Source organism: Eutrigla gurnardus (genome assembly GCF_963514095.1).
Source record: "Eutrigla gurnardus genome assembly, chromosome: 8".
NCBI classification, from domain to species: Eukaryota; Metazoa; Chordata; class Actinopteri; order Perciformes; family Triglidae; genus Eutrigla; species Eutrigla gurnardus.
Window position 1 is genome coordinate 20,537,560 of NC_139922.1, and position 14,025 is coordinate 20,551,584.

A 14,025-nucleotide genomic window follows, 5' to 3' on the forward strand; every position below is an offset into this window, starting at 1 on the left:
AACCTTTTGATTTTTTGATTGCCTCCTGATGGGGTGTATTTTAAATGACACAAAATATCAAACAGTGATAGTATAATTTATATAAATATAAAATGTATAATGCTCTACCCGTTTAATGTATAGCATTTCAAATAAACACCACTCATTCTCGTCAAACATTGGCGTCATATACCAGATATGATGATAAACATGGCGCTCTATTTATTTATGACTGCTTGTTCTCTCCCAGCCTCGTGGATACCGTTTTATTCCTGTCTCAGTTTCACCTGAGAGCAGCTTTGTCATGCGAGTGTTTAATAAACTGAAATATTCAGTGAAGTGCAGATTAGGTTGGAACATCAATAAAAAGCCAAGAGTTTGTACTTACATCAACATCAATCGATCACAGCGTTTCATGCACAACAAAGGGAATCGAGACGAGAGCGTCTGAGCAGGTCTCACAAAAACTAACTCTCACCGTCCGCCAGTCACTCATTCGTTATGCAAATCAAACGTTTGCACCGGTTTCTTCTCTCTCAGGGGTCGTGGTTTTAATATCTTTCAGCATGCAGCGCCTAAAACCTCACTTCCTCACACATTAAACAGACACAACGGGATTCATCAGAGGGAAACCTGTCAATCAATAGCAAAACAAAAGGAGATACCATATGGAATGTTATCTATGAGTGAATATAGTATATAACACACTATGCATTACTTCCATATTGCACATAAACACACTTTACTGTGGTCACGTGAAAACCTCATAAACAGGGTAGATCAAAGAACTAAAACAGTTGTTTTGCCTTCAAATTTCACATTTTGAGAATACAAGCTTTTGACCAAATAGCGAGTCGTCGCTCATATTCTTCTTTAAGTCCAAGCTGCTGCAGAAGTACTAAACTGTACGATCTTGGTCTGAAAAGGTGGTTACCTGTGCATCCTAGTCTGTCATATTTAAAAAGTGCGTCCCGAGAGAAAAAAACCCCTGCAGCTTCATGGTGAACATGATTGTTGGAAAGGAAACACGATGCGTGTGAACTACACGAGAAGAACAAACGCGCTGCACTTTAGCTCGTCCACGCCGAGGACTGATCATGTGACTGGCATGCAGACGAGGACTCTCTCTCCATGCACCAACTGCACATAGGTGGTTTTACTTTCCTTTATCAGGTGATATAATCACACACTGGGGTCAGACCACACACACACACACACACACACACACACACACACACACACACACACACACACACACACACACACACACACACACACACACACACACACACACACACACACACACACACACACACACACACACACACACAATGTTTTCATGACCTTTAGGGACACACAAGCAGCTACAAAACCTTAGGTTTAGGTGAAAATACAGGCAAAACGTTATTATTAGGTCAACGATATTTGAGGTCAGTTTTTGTCGTGGATACTGTGTGATACAGGCACGTTTGGTTTGATGCCCAGATAAGAGAATAAAACATGGCTACAACGAGATGACAAGCTGATGCTGACGGTTGTTTCTCGTTACCCGTCTGATCTGCGTTTCCATTTCCAACCTCATTGTCACGGCACCTGAGGCAGAGTCTCTGAATTACAGCCGTTCGTTCAAGCTTAAATGACACAAGCTGCATGTGTATGGCGTCGCCGCTCCTTCGCTGCCATTGTTAGCAACGTATGAGAGTCTATCCATCATGACCAAAGGGAAAATAATTCCAGTGTTTGAACCTGAAGGGGAGACATCCCAGATGAATAAGGGAGGGAAATACATATCACCATGAAACTTCCCCAGGTGATTACACTAAGATAGTTACTTTTTTGTTTTACAAGTCGGCTGGAAGTGTATGTTTAAAATGAGCAAATGAGACGTTATATTATTAAATATGTGCTAATTTGTATACATTTCCAGAACAGAAATCTAAACACTGGATGAAGCCAGGTTCAAAATTCTTGTTTCATTTTGTTGACATATTAAAACAAACGTTTTTCACAGAGGGAATTTTGGATCTCTCTCTCTCTCTCTCTCTCTCTCTCTCTCTGTATCACTAAATCAGATAATATTGTTAACAGCCATAAAAAAAAAAGCTATTTTTAGGAACAAAACGAATCCCTGTGTATGATGTATGAATAAACTCCTCTGTAAAACCTTCAGAATATATAATGAAAGTGGGAAGTTTGGTGGATGTAAGTGCTGCTGAAGTGGAGAGTTCTGTCTCAGAGTCTGAGAGAAACTAATTCAGAGAAAAATTAATGATATGGATTGTAACGTTCCACGAAGACACTACAGGTGATCAAAACTAGACATCATCAGGAAACATCCCCAGTCCATTTCTTACATCAAAACAATTATTTGGGGCCTTAAAAGTTTTCTGAAATGTTATGTTTAAATGTGTAACGTCACCTACATGTGCATTTTAGATGTTTTCTTTCCACTAGTCTGAAAGAAGACGTGTTATGGAAGCAAAATAGTCCAAAATCTCAAAACTGATCAGCGCCTTGAAGACATCCGCACCAGAGTTTCTCACAACTTCAAACTGCGTCTTCATCACTGCTTGTGCCCAATAACAACAACATAAAGGAACGTATAAACTGCTGCTGCTTCAAACACAGAGCTTGTAAAAGGGAGTATGGATGTGGAAGGAAAAGTGAAAAGCAGAGCGTACAGAGAGGAGGAGAGACAGCCGCAGCATTTATGTCACAAGCCGTTGACAAGCCTCTCAGGGATATACTTATGCACTCGGCTGCACTAAATCAAGACTGACAAAGTCCTCATACTTAAGAAAATATAAGGGACTTGCATTCTGGGACAAGCACACGACGGAAGAGATCTGTGTCTACAAGGCCGCCGCCTCGGCTGGATCCTCTCACTCACCAACATCTTCCTCAGTTTATTCTCCCACAGAATCACTTGCACCCGTGTTATAATGATGTTAAAAAATGAGAGTGTGTGCCAGTTGACCTTAATTAGCAAATGTAACCAATCATCTCCAAAAAATCGATCCACCTAAAAGGGCACGACACTGCAGGGCCGTGTGCACAGAGACATTAAAAAGAATAGCTGAGAGAATTAAGAAGTGAACGCGAAAAAAATAAAGTAGAAATGATAGAGGGACTGATTAGAGGGTCTTAACATTATTTTATTTCATTATGCAGATAGCGCTTGAGCCGTTTTCAACCATGAAATGCCGATTTGTATACATTTGGTAATAAATTAATGAGGTGGAATAAGCAGGAAACCTCCAGATCTGGAAGATGAAGTCAACATTGAGGTGCCTGAATCTTGCATTCTCCCTGCTGGCCATCAGGGGGCGACTCCTCTGGTTGCAGGAAGAAGTCAGATTGCATGGAAGTCTAAAAGAAGATTACCCTAATTCTCACTTGATGGATTAGTAAACATGAGTTTATGGTCTAAATATGTAGTTTCAAGTCTTCTCCAATACAGCTTGATGTTCAATTTGTCAATTATGGTCCATTTAGAGTCAAATCGAGCCGAGATGGTGACAGTCACTGGAAAACGCCCAATATTATCACAGTACAATCCTATAATTTAAAGCTTAAGAGAACATGTTTGAGTGTGCAGCTATACTCTTTAAACAGATGGTCTCTCTCATCGCCGGACCACCTTGTCGCTAAAGCGTGAGCAGGGTGGCGGGAGAAAGTGAGCAGTGACCTTGATGTGAAGGGAATTTGATACCTAAGAGTCTAGATGTTTCATCGCTGTATACGTGTGAACTATTGGCCCCTCCTCCCAGGAATGCCTGGCATCCAGCAGGCTGCCCTCATCCCCTCTGGCTGGGTTCAAGTGAAGACGAGATCTAAAAAAGGCCACCAGGGGCTATTTGTCGCCAGAGATCAGACAGACACCCGGCGAGACCCACCCACGATCAGAGCACCACAAAACCCCAGACCGTCGGTGCCAGAGGGGTTTCAGGTTCACAAAAAAAAAAAAAGTAGTTATACCTGTTCTTGCATACTTTCAGTCTCAAATGCATCACCTGTAATAACTCCACTTTCAAGCAATAATAATCATTCTAATAGTGTTACATAACTGCACACACAACCTTTACACCTTCGTAGACACACCACTGTTATCAGATGCTCACTGAAATCCAGCTGAGAGGCAGAACCTTTCACCTGTGAGCTGGATTCAGCTCATGGAAACAGATAAGAGCTACGCTGGTGGGTTAATGTGTCTGGGAGTTGATGATGCCAAACCCCAACTCTATTCACCATCCACCACGGGCCTCTGTAAACGAAGCACGTTCAACGTTGTCACTTAGTAAGTGACCACAGCCTGATGGAGAGGGGAATTGTATACTTTGTTAGGTTTGAACAAGCTGGAGGGGTTCAAAGGGAGCGCAAAAGGTCGTGCTCGGGTCGCGATTGGCTCGGGCAGGTGTGTGGGCGGGACCTCGATAAGATGGCAACTGGGAGGGTGCTTCGGCTTTACTTTTCTACAGCGCCCATGTCTAGAGTAACCATAGTAACTGTACACAACTAAGACGTGGACAGTTGTTGCCACAAAACACTTAGATGACAGAAAAATGAAAAGTCACGTAAAAAGATGACAGCAAATCAGAGTAAGCTTTTGAGAACACATACACATTTTAGAATATTTAAAAAAAGCAAATGACTAAAATGACATTTCATCAAAAGAGTCAAACTTAAATCATGAAATGGTTCTAGTGTCATTATACATTCGTTGTGTAAATAATGAACCTCTTTCATTCCTTCCCCATTGGAGGTGCTATTTACTGAGCTTAATGAACCTTCCCACCACAGGAATGCCCAGACTTCATTCAGGTGGTTTTCCTTCTGCATTCCTCGGTGGGAGCAACACACCTGCGGGGGCCGGGGTGCAACACGGGCGACACGGGTTCCACCGCCGGCATCGAGGTGATGTGGCCTCCTGTAATGTGACCCACAGCTCCTCGGAGGGGAGAGGGGAGAGAGAGATCCGATCCAGCTCTGCTCCGTCCCGCATGGGAGCCCAACAGACCGGGAGGCACAATGGAGAGTCTTGTGAGCGACCCGGACAGAAGAGCCCCCCCTCCTCCTTTAATTACAGACGTGGAGAACCTGCTGACTTATGTGAGAGGGTAATGACAAAAGCCACAAAGACGGCTCAGGGCGTGCTTTATGGCTACAGTCGGGGTGCTGCGGCCGTACTTTTACCTTTACAAGTACAAAGTGTTTCCATCGGAGTATAATTAGAAAACTCTTTATGGATATTAAAAATCTCCCACGGTGCAGGCCCCGGTCTGATCGTATGTCAAACAAACAGCTGTTCCTGCAAACGCGAAGCAGCGTCAGTGCTGAGCTCCTGTCCCAGGGCTCCAGACTTCAGCTCCAGAGGTCAAGTGTTCGCCACGCAGCCACTAATGGACACGCGGCGCTGCTGGGAAAAAGGCAGCGATGCCACACTGAATCCATGTTACGTAACAACGTTAATGATTTCCACAGAGACGGAGCACCGCGAGCTTCGTCGGATACATCGCGAGCGTGTGAACGAACACGTGTGGAAGGTGAGATGCACAAAAATAGATTTATAGGAGTTCAGTATTCACTCAGGCGTCACAGAACATCCAGATTTGTCCAACAGGAAGAACAACAACAACAAAAAAGCCCATGCACACAGACTGGAGAAGGGGGAAAAAAAAGAAGAGAAAGTTTGAATCAGCGGCTCCTCTGGCTGCCTCTCAGACAGATGCAGATGCAGCAGACCGTGGGCAATGGGTCAAGCTCATCTCAACACGCAGGGAGGACTCCCAGAAATAACCCCAGCTGCCCGTGAGTGGCGTCCTGCTCTCACAAACAAAGCCTCGCGCTCAGTTTACATAAACAGTCACTCTGCAGGAAGAAGAAGTGGAGCCGGGATGATTAATCGACTGTTGGGTTGCAGTCGTTTCTCAAGCAAAGAAACAGTTCTAAAGTGGCGAGGTTTGCTGCCTGTCAGGTGTCACAGCAAACTGAATTGGTTTCCCCCATCTATTCTACATTTTCTCCCTATTAGTACCATTGATGATGAAAATCATCCTAAATTGCAACCCCGGAGTGCAGAGAAGCTGCCATGCGACCATCTGCAGATGAGACAACAAGCCATAGATGCCCAATATGACCTGGGTCGTGATCAAAACGGGTTAAGGTGCATTCACACCAAAAGCACACGCGATTGCATATGAAGTCAATGCAAAGACACAAATAGATGCGCAGCGAATGAAACAAATCAGGCAATTTCTTAATTCACCCAAAGTTGAAATATTTCAACTCGAGCGAGTGTGACGCTGTGATGCAAAAGGCGATCAGTGTTGAGATTCTCCGCCTGTCGTCACTGAATCAGAAATGGAGACAAACATATCTTAGCGGTGAGAGTAAAGAGGCCGAATTCAACTGTGTAGAAACCAGAGACTGTCTGTGGTCCAAACAAAGCCACTGTCGTATTTATGACTTCATGTTATTTGTTGATGGAGCAGCTACAGTGTACAGCATACCTCCGATGGAACCAAACTCCATTCAGAAAACAAGCATTTTAAAAGTTGCTTGCCTATCGTCTTGTGGACAAACCTAACAAACCATGACTTTGGACTTTTTACAAATTGTCGTCATTATTTTGGTTCTTCTGCATCATTTTTATCTGTTTACTGCAGTTAAATTTTAACAAAATTGTTTGATTTGGGCTTTAGTAAACCAGCTGATGTGTATCTTGCAATTCACAGTGAATACAGCTCCCTGAAATTCACCGAGCACCTCTGGGTGACGTTATGAACTCAGACTGGATGCCAAAACAGGACTTCACAACATGTACAGTGCAGCAATAGTGATGATTTCAGCCATGATTGCTTTGTTGGTGTTTGGAGCCTATGGAGTAGACTCCAAGCGGCCCAATTTGTGACCCAGGTCTGACCCAGAGTCCCTGCAGGTCTGAGCCAGAGTGACTTTCTGTTGAGGCTTGAATGAGGAGGGTTGGACAGTTAGAGCAGCTTCAGGTCAAAGTTCCTGGAAACACCAGGGTGCTGTGGACGAGAAGATGAGCAGCAAGCAGCACTCCTCTGCCCAACCTCACCATAATGCTTTACCACATAAAAGAACACTTCCACCGGGACACACAGAACACAAACACAGGTGACTTTTATGATAGTCCCCTTACCTTGACGCACGGTTTTCAACCTGACGGGACCTTTGCAGCAAGTAATCACAGTTAGGATGTCATAGAGGGGTAATCCAGACACGGGCAGCCCCTCCACCTCCAGCAGCAGCTCCCCGGCGCACAGTTTCCCGTCCTGGCAGACCACAGCATCCTCCCGAACTTGCCCGACGTACGGAAACTCTCCGTTCTCCGCTCCGCCGCGCAGATCCACGTCCAGATCCACGAGCAGGCAGTCGTTCACTTTGGTGATCCAGTGGTTCTTCTTCTGAATGACTTTTGACATGGTGACTCGGGTCCGCAACCGAAGCCGTTAGTCCCGCGGAGCGGCGTGAGAGCCAGCCGACGCATAGCACAGAGACGGTCCCAACAGAGAGAAAAGTTCGGGTGTCACTCCACGCTGGACCATGTTCCCCGTCCTCCTGAGCCGAGGCATATGCTACCGCTGCTGCTGCCGCCGCTGCGTGCAAATATCCCGCTGCTGAGTCAAAATCCAGTTCGCTTCTGTTGTTGTTGTTTCCGCATCTCGCACGCGCTCCGGGATCTAATCCGCTCTCTTTACATCCACAACACTCTTCTTCTAGTCACTCTGTCGAGGATTCAGACCCTTTATTTTCTCTTTGTAAACTTTCCACGCGCTCGGTTTCCTCGCGAGCAGGTTGGGCTGTTCACGAACCGGCGGCGCCTTTACGCAGGTAACGCGACAAGTTCATCCTCGTTGCTTCCTGTGCCGCCGTGGATGGAGAAATAGTGCGAGGGGGGGGGGGGGGGGGGGGGGGCGCATGCGTCCAGCTGCTCGGGAAAATCCTAGCAGACCCCACACCTACCGGGTCCAGCTCCTCCTCGCACGCGTTCCCAACCGGATTACAGAGATGTCCGCGTCTAATCCCCCCAGGAGCTCCGGCGTTGAGTATTCATGAATAATGGAGCCTCAGATAGCAGCTCGTCCCTGAACGCATCACGGCAAGAGGTTGTTGGTTCAAACTCAAAAGCAGAGGAAGCAAAAACTTCATTCAATCTCATTTGTTTTCTTGTTTTTTTTTGTTTTGTTTTTTACTGGAAAGTGATGACTTCAGAGCAAATGTTTCAGGACTAAGAGACTTTCAACAGAAATTATTTTGTTATGTATTTAATGTAGTTTGAATATTCCTCACAAACAAATAATACCTTTTTGAATGCACTTTATTCAAAATGTACTAAGATCAGGGTGTAGTATTATAAATATATTATTATATTATACATTATTATTATTATTATTATTATTATTATTATTATTGTTATGCTATTATATATTAATATTAGTCAGTGTTTATTTATTTGGCTGTTTACATCCAGCCAAATTGAATGTAATTTAGCAAACGTTAGCCAAGGCTTTCTGACAGGAGCTAGTAGTAGTAGTAGTAATACAAAGAGTAGTAGTAGTAGTATTGCAAACAGTAGTAGTAGTGGTAGTAGTATAAAGACAGAAAAAGTATTTGAAGTCGAACTCAGATTCTGCGTAGTAGAGCTGGAAAAGCAGTATTAAGGTCCCTGAAGGCCTGAGCCAATCGTGAACCGAGTATGGCTACACCATGCTAGCATGAGCACCTAGCTTCTATGTTAGCACCACAGCAGCTAGAAAGAAACATTAGCCATAAAAAAAGGAAATTAGTCATTATTATTTTTTGCTCTTCTGCTGAATAAAACATCTAAATATCATAATCTTGTTTTTGCCACTGGGCCGATTTTCTACAGTAATCCAAAACATCCCATTGGCTTCTGGTCGAGGAGCAGTGTAATGCTAACTTACAACAATACCCCTTCTGAACTCTGTGGTTTCGTCTGTTTGACAAACTTGCACAGAATGTCCTGTGATTTAAAGTTTGATTCAGGCCTTTAAGATTTTAAATGCGTTGTCCTGAATTTGCCAACAGGATTGTTTGTCCCTGAACATTTTGTAGGTCCAAGTTTTCCAGCAGCCCTTAAAAAAAGAAGTCACACCAGTTTAATTTTAGACAGTGAAAGGAGTCCTTGTCAATGGCGTCTGCCGTTTGGAGAAGACTGATTAGGGATCAGGTGAGAAACACATGCCACTGCAGGGAAAAACAGGCTCTCTGTGTGTCCTGCAGGTCCAGATAAGGTACAGTGGCTGTGAGGGCAGTGGCCTGGATACCAGTGCATGAGAGGCAGCTTTCCATCCCATTACATCTCAGTGCCGAGCGCTCCGAGTGTTCATGTCGAGTCAGCTGTGTCACGTTTACCTCTTCTGCCGGTCATACACAATGGCATTTGTCTCTGGCAGCTACAATATGGCCATTCGCTATTTTTAAACTTGATTCATGGTAACCACAACATACATGGCACATAAAAAGAGGAGTGATATTGTTTATTCTGGTTTTAACTGGATAGTGAGGGTGCCACGCCTTCCTTCTCTGTTCTGGTGCTTGATTTGACCTTCAGTAGATCGTCTTGACCATCTTCATGCCTAAATGGATTGAGTTGCTGCCACGTGATTGGCTGAATATAATTAGGTGTGATTGGTAATATGATACTTTCCAATTGTCGAGTGCTTGATGGCTCTTGTGCCTTTGTGTACACGTCTGTATTTCTACAGACTTTGCCAGAGGAAATTAGCAACAAATCGTAGTGTTGCGATGATACCAGGGGAAGGTGTAAAAAAAAACAAAAAATAAACAATGAGGATGGCATATTCCATTTACACAGAAGAATTGAACTAGTACATAAAACGCAAGAAATTGGGTTAATTAATTTTGTTATTTGAAGCTGTTTTGTCCAAAACGACCAGATAAATGTTTTGACAATTTCCACTGTCTGGAATCAGACAGTAACAACGTAAAAATAAAGACCCACCACGTTTTTGTGTCATCAAGGTAACATGATATGTCCCATTCTCTTAATGCGTATGGGTGTCACGGTATTCAAACCCAACCTTGTAAAATGAGTTTTCCCTCAGTGATAAAATAGCCGTGGTTCTATTCAACAGGCTTGTTAAACATAATGAACAACGATGATCGACGAACACTCAATGTTCCACTCCCTGCTCGTTCTGGTGACTCCAAAGCAAGATTGTTGTACAAGCTGTTTCTTTTACCAGAATAGAAAGTACACATTAACACCGTTTGCTTTTTGTTAAAACCACTGAGACAATCCTGACTTTGAGTGGCACATGAAGAAACAACTGGAGAAATAATGAATGTAAATCCTCCAGAATTATATCAAATTAAACTGTTTAGTTTTATGAGTGACAGTAAACAGCCGTTTAAACCTCAGGAATGCCACGCGTCCATTATGAATGCACACTAATTAAACATTAACCAGCAAGTCAAACATTGTGTTGATCCGTCTCGGCATTCAGAGAATAAACGATACGTCATCATCAAAGAGACTTAAGGTGTTTCACTGATAAGAGTTGAACCAATACAGATACTTTATATCAGATATCGGTCCGATACTGACTCAAATAGCTGGATCGAGTATAATGAGCAGATTTGATATTGGATAACACGCCTGATGTGGCCTTCCACATAAAAGAATGAATCACATCAATTTGCAGAGTATGCTCCTACTGCCAAATTTATTCATGATATGAATCACAAAAGTTTAAACACACTGTTTAAGTTTTGATTTAACATGTTTACATGGTTAAATATCTCAACTTGAATAAACAGCCTTGTTTACCAATTATACTACTTTTAAATGATGATTCTTTGCCCAAATTATCATGGAGAGTTCATCACAGCGCCAAAACAACAAGCAAAAGCTTGCAGTTTGCTGGAAGCTGTCGGCTGCGGTCGTGGTTGAATATTATTTTAATTCAGAGAAAAGGCGACCAGAGAACGATGGCGATGCAGCGACGGCACAAAATGTTCAAATTGGACCTCAAGTAGCTGAAAAACATTAGAAAAAAACTTCGCCTTTACAGCCCCCCTACTTTTCTGCTTCTGCTGATTGCATTCACACTTCAAAACTCATAAAAGTGGTGTTCATTTGTGATTATCTTGTTGAACAAAACGTGAATATCATTAACTGCTTGTTTTGCTTCCTTATTGTCTGCATTAATTTAGAACCCAACTGAAAAATCCCATTTGTTTTTGTTTTTTGTGAAGGGAACAGTGCCATGCTAACTTCTGGGAGGTTTAAAGTTAATGTTGCAGTGAGGTCCAGTCAGCCTGCCAAGTTTGTGCACTGGGCAGGCTGATGCCTTCAGTTACCTTCTAGTGCATGTGTGAGAGATTAGTGTGACACAGTTGAACAGCTGGTCAGTGGTGTTTGGAAAGATTTATCTCTCTTTCACATGAAAAAAAAGAACACCCACATGCCCCGACTTTGCACTAAACACGCCACGCTGCATATTTGCATCGAAGAAACCGCGTTTTCATTTAATGGGACTTATTTGTTCACAGCATTCCGGGAAGGCTCAGAAACAACTTCAGCTTGTGGGAAACAAAACGTATTGACACAAAGCTGAAGTCAGTGGGGAGAGTGTTTTTGCTTTGTGAAATCACGGGAAAACAGACTCATGTACACCTGCGAAGGATCAGATGGCTGCAGGGTTCGTTAAATAATGCAGCAGTTACCAGCTGAATCCTCATAATCCAGATGTCTCACAGGATACAAGGTCCAAATCTTCTCTGTTTTTGACAAGCCTGTAATAGATGCAGTGAGCAGCAGTTTTAATGAGCACGTTTGTTTCAAAACAACATTTTCTCATGTGAAAAGACAAAAAAGGCATGACAAAGTGTTCCTTAAGAAGTCTAAAATGGTGTTCTGGAATGTCCTGTCAAAATGTCCGCCGTAAGAGAAGAACAAGGGAGAGCGTGAGGGGGGGGGGTGAAGAGCAGAAGGAAGATACGGAAACACTGAGGGACTCAAACACGGCCTCACGACGACAACAGAATTACGGGGAATAAAATATCAGAGCGGAGAGCTGAGTTTGTGACGGTGCTTTTTGACCGCTCGTTAGAAACTAGGGCATTGGTGAGGTCATAGCTCGTAGTAGAGATGGGGAAGACGCACGATGACAAAACGAGTAGAGTTGTCATGCAGTGGATGCTGTACTACGGACCATCCAACCCCCTCCCTTACATAAGACACATCCGCTTGGCTGCGGGCGTAGAAAACAAGGCCTGTCCCCATGCATTGAGCCTTCCCCTTCACTGATTCTTCACCATGCAGTACACAACAGGAGCAGACAGTGAGCAATATTGAATTATTCAGGCACAGAGAACACTGCAGTAGTGGAGGGAGCAATCTTGACTTCATTCTGGAAAGCAAACGAGAATTCAAAAAAGGCAACGCTGGTTATTCATGTGTGTTTCCCGGTGTGCTGTTTGTTTATTAAAAGGTGTGCATGTCTGCAAACTAGTGATACATTTGAAAACACTGTATTTTTTAAGACATCTTAAGCATTTTGTCCACAAAAAGTCACTGCTAAGAATCCACCCGTCATTTTGTGATGTCATGATAAAACGTTCTTCTTTTTTTGTTTTTGTTTCAATGTGTTTTACTTTTTTACAGTGTGTTTTTAACTGTTTGAATGTTTTACTTTTTACAGTATGTTATCAAATATTTCAATGTTTTACAGTGTTTTTAACTGTTTCAATGTTTTTTTAAACTTTTTTTAGTATAAATTGTTTCAATGTTTTACAGTGTTTTTAACTGTGTTTAACTGCGTTTCAATCTTTTACTTTTTTTACAGTGTGTTAGAATGTTTAAATGTTTTACAGTGTTTCTAACTGTGTTTCAATCTTTTACTTTTTTTTACAGTGTGTTAGAATGTTTAAATGTTTTACAGTGCTTTTAACTGTGTTTCAATGTTTTACTTTTTTACAGTGTTATAAAATGTTTTACAGTGTTTTTAACTGTTTAACTGTGTTTCAATGTTTTACAGTGTGACAATGTAAGTGTAACCATCAGTTTGCAGTACTTTACTTAAAGCTGCACATTGTTGTAGCCTCCTAGTTACTTTGCAAACAATTTTACACGCAAAACAATCATCAACAATCCATGACATTATTATTTACACAATAAAATCATAATTAATAATCCAATGATTGAAAAATTGGAATTCAATTTAACGGTGCACTTTGCGATAGAGTGAGAGCATCGTGGTTGTGATCCTGCTACTTCACCATCACATGGTGCAAACACATTCTCTGCTGCCACGGCAACACACAAGCTTTTACCCTGACATACTTTGTTAGCAGCCACGAGAGATCCACATCATACAGACCTCACGCCCCGTTTAAAAATGTTTCACTGAACAAGATAATGTGGTGTTCTTCCACCTCTGCTCGTTGTTACAGCAGACGAACGTCAGCCAAGTGGACATAAAAGTTTGATCACAAGCTGCGAGTCGGAACGGGAGGACGGCCTTCGTTGTGCATTTTCCTCACACATCACATGTTTGTGTTCTACAGCTTGCAAGGTGAAAACTGAAGATGAGAACTCAAGTGTCTAACTTTTTGTTAACGCAAATTAAATCCCCTTTTGTTCGATTCACATTTGAGGCTCCTTGTACACCCACATTCAACCCATTCTGCAGGCTATGAATGTATGTTAATGAGCATTATGCCCGCCAAATTAAAACGGGCTCCTACATCTCCTATTTTAATCTTTCTGTGAAATCTCACGGGGTGTGAATGACATATAAGGGACATGTCTGCCTTTGAGCTAAAGTGGATCCACCTGATGAGGACTGACAGATCATCAACTGAAGGTAGAGCTGTATTGTATGTGGGACTGGAGTGTATAAGAGATTTTATATTTAGAAAAAGGAGGAGAAGTGAAAAGAATTCAATCAGTCGGAGTAGCTGATCTGTGCCGACTTGTTCTTATTTAGGGCTGCTTGCTTTCAACAAGACAAGGCTGGAGCTGCATCTGAG

General features: G+C 42.7%; 1 protein-coding gene across 8 annotated transcripts in view; it reads right to left on the bottom strand.

Moving 5' to 3' along the window:
- Positions 1-7,804, bottom strand: part of LOC311017000 (membrane-associated guanylate kinase, WW and PDZ domain-containing protein 1-like) — an 82,852-nt gene extending 75,048 nt beyond the window's left edge. For 4 of the 8 annotated variants that reach the window (XM_084015087.1, XM_084015083.1, XM_084015084.1 and 1 more), the window contains exon 1: positions 7,145-7,804. In XM_084015087.1, the coding sequence (XP_083871213.1) occupies positions 7,145-7,427 (283 nt within the window). In that variant the 5' untranslated portion in view covers positions 7,428-7,804. The remainder of the gene's footprint in view (positions 1-7,144) is intronic. The other 4 variants (XM_084015082.1, XM_084015086.1, XM_084015085.1 and 1 more) reach the window with 3 other exon arrangements.
- Positions 7,805-14,025: the final 6,221 nt, after the last annotated feature.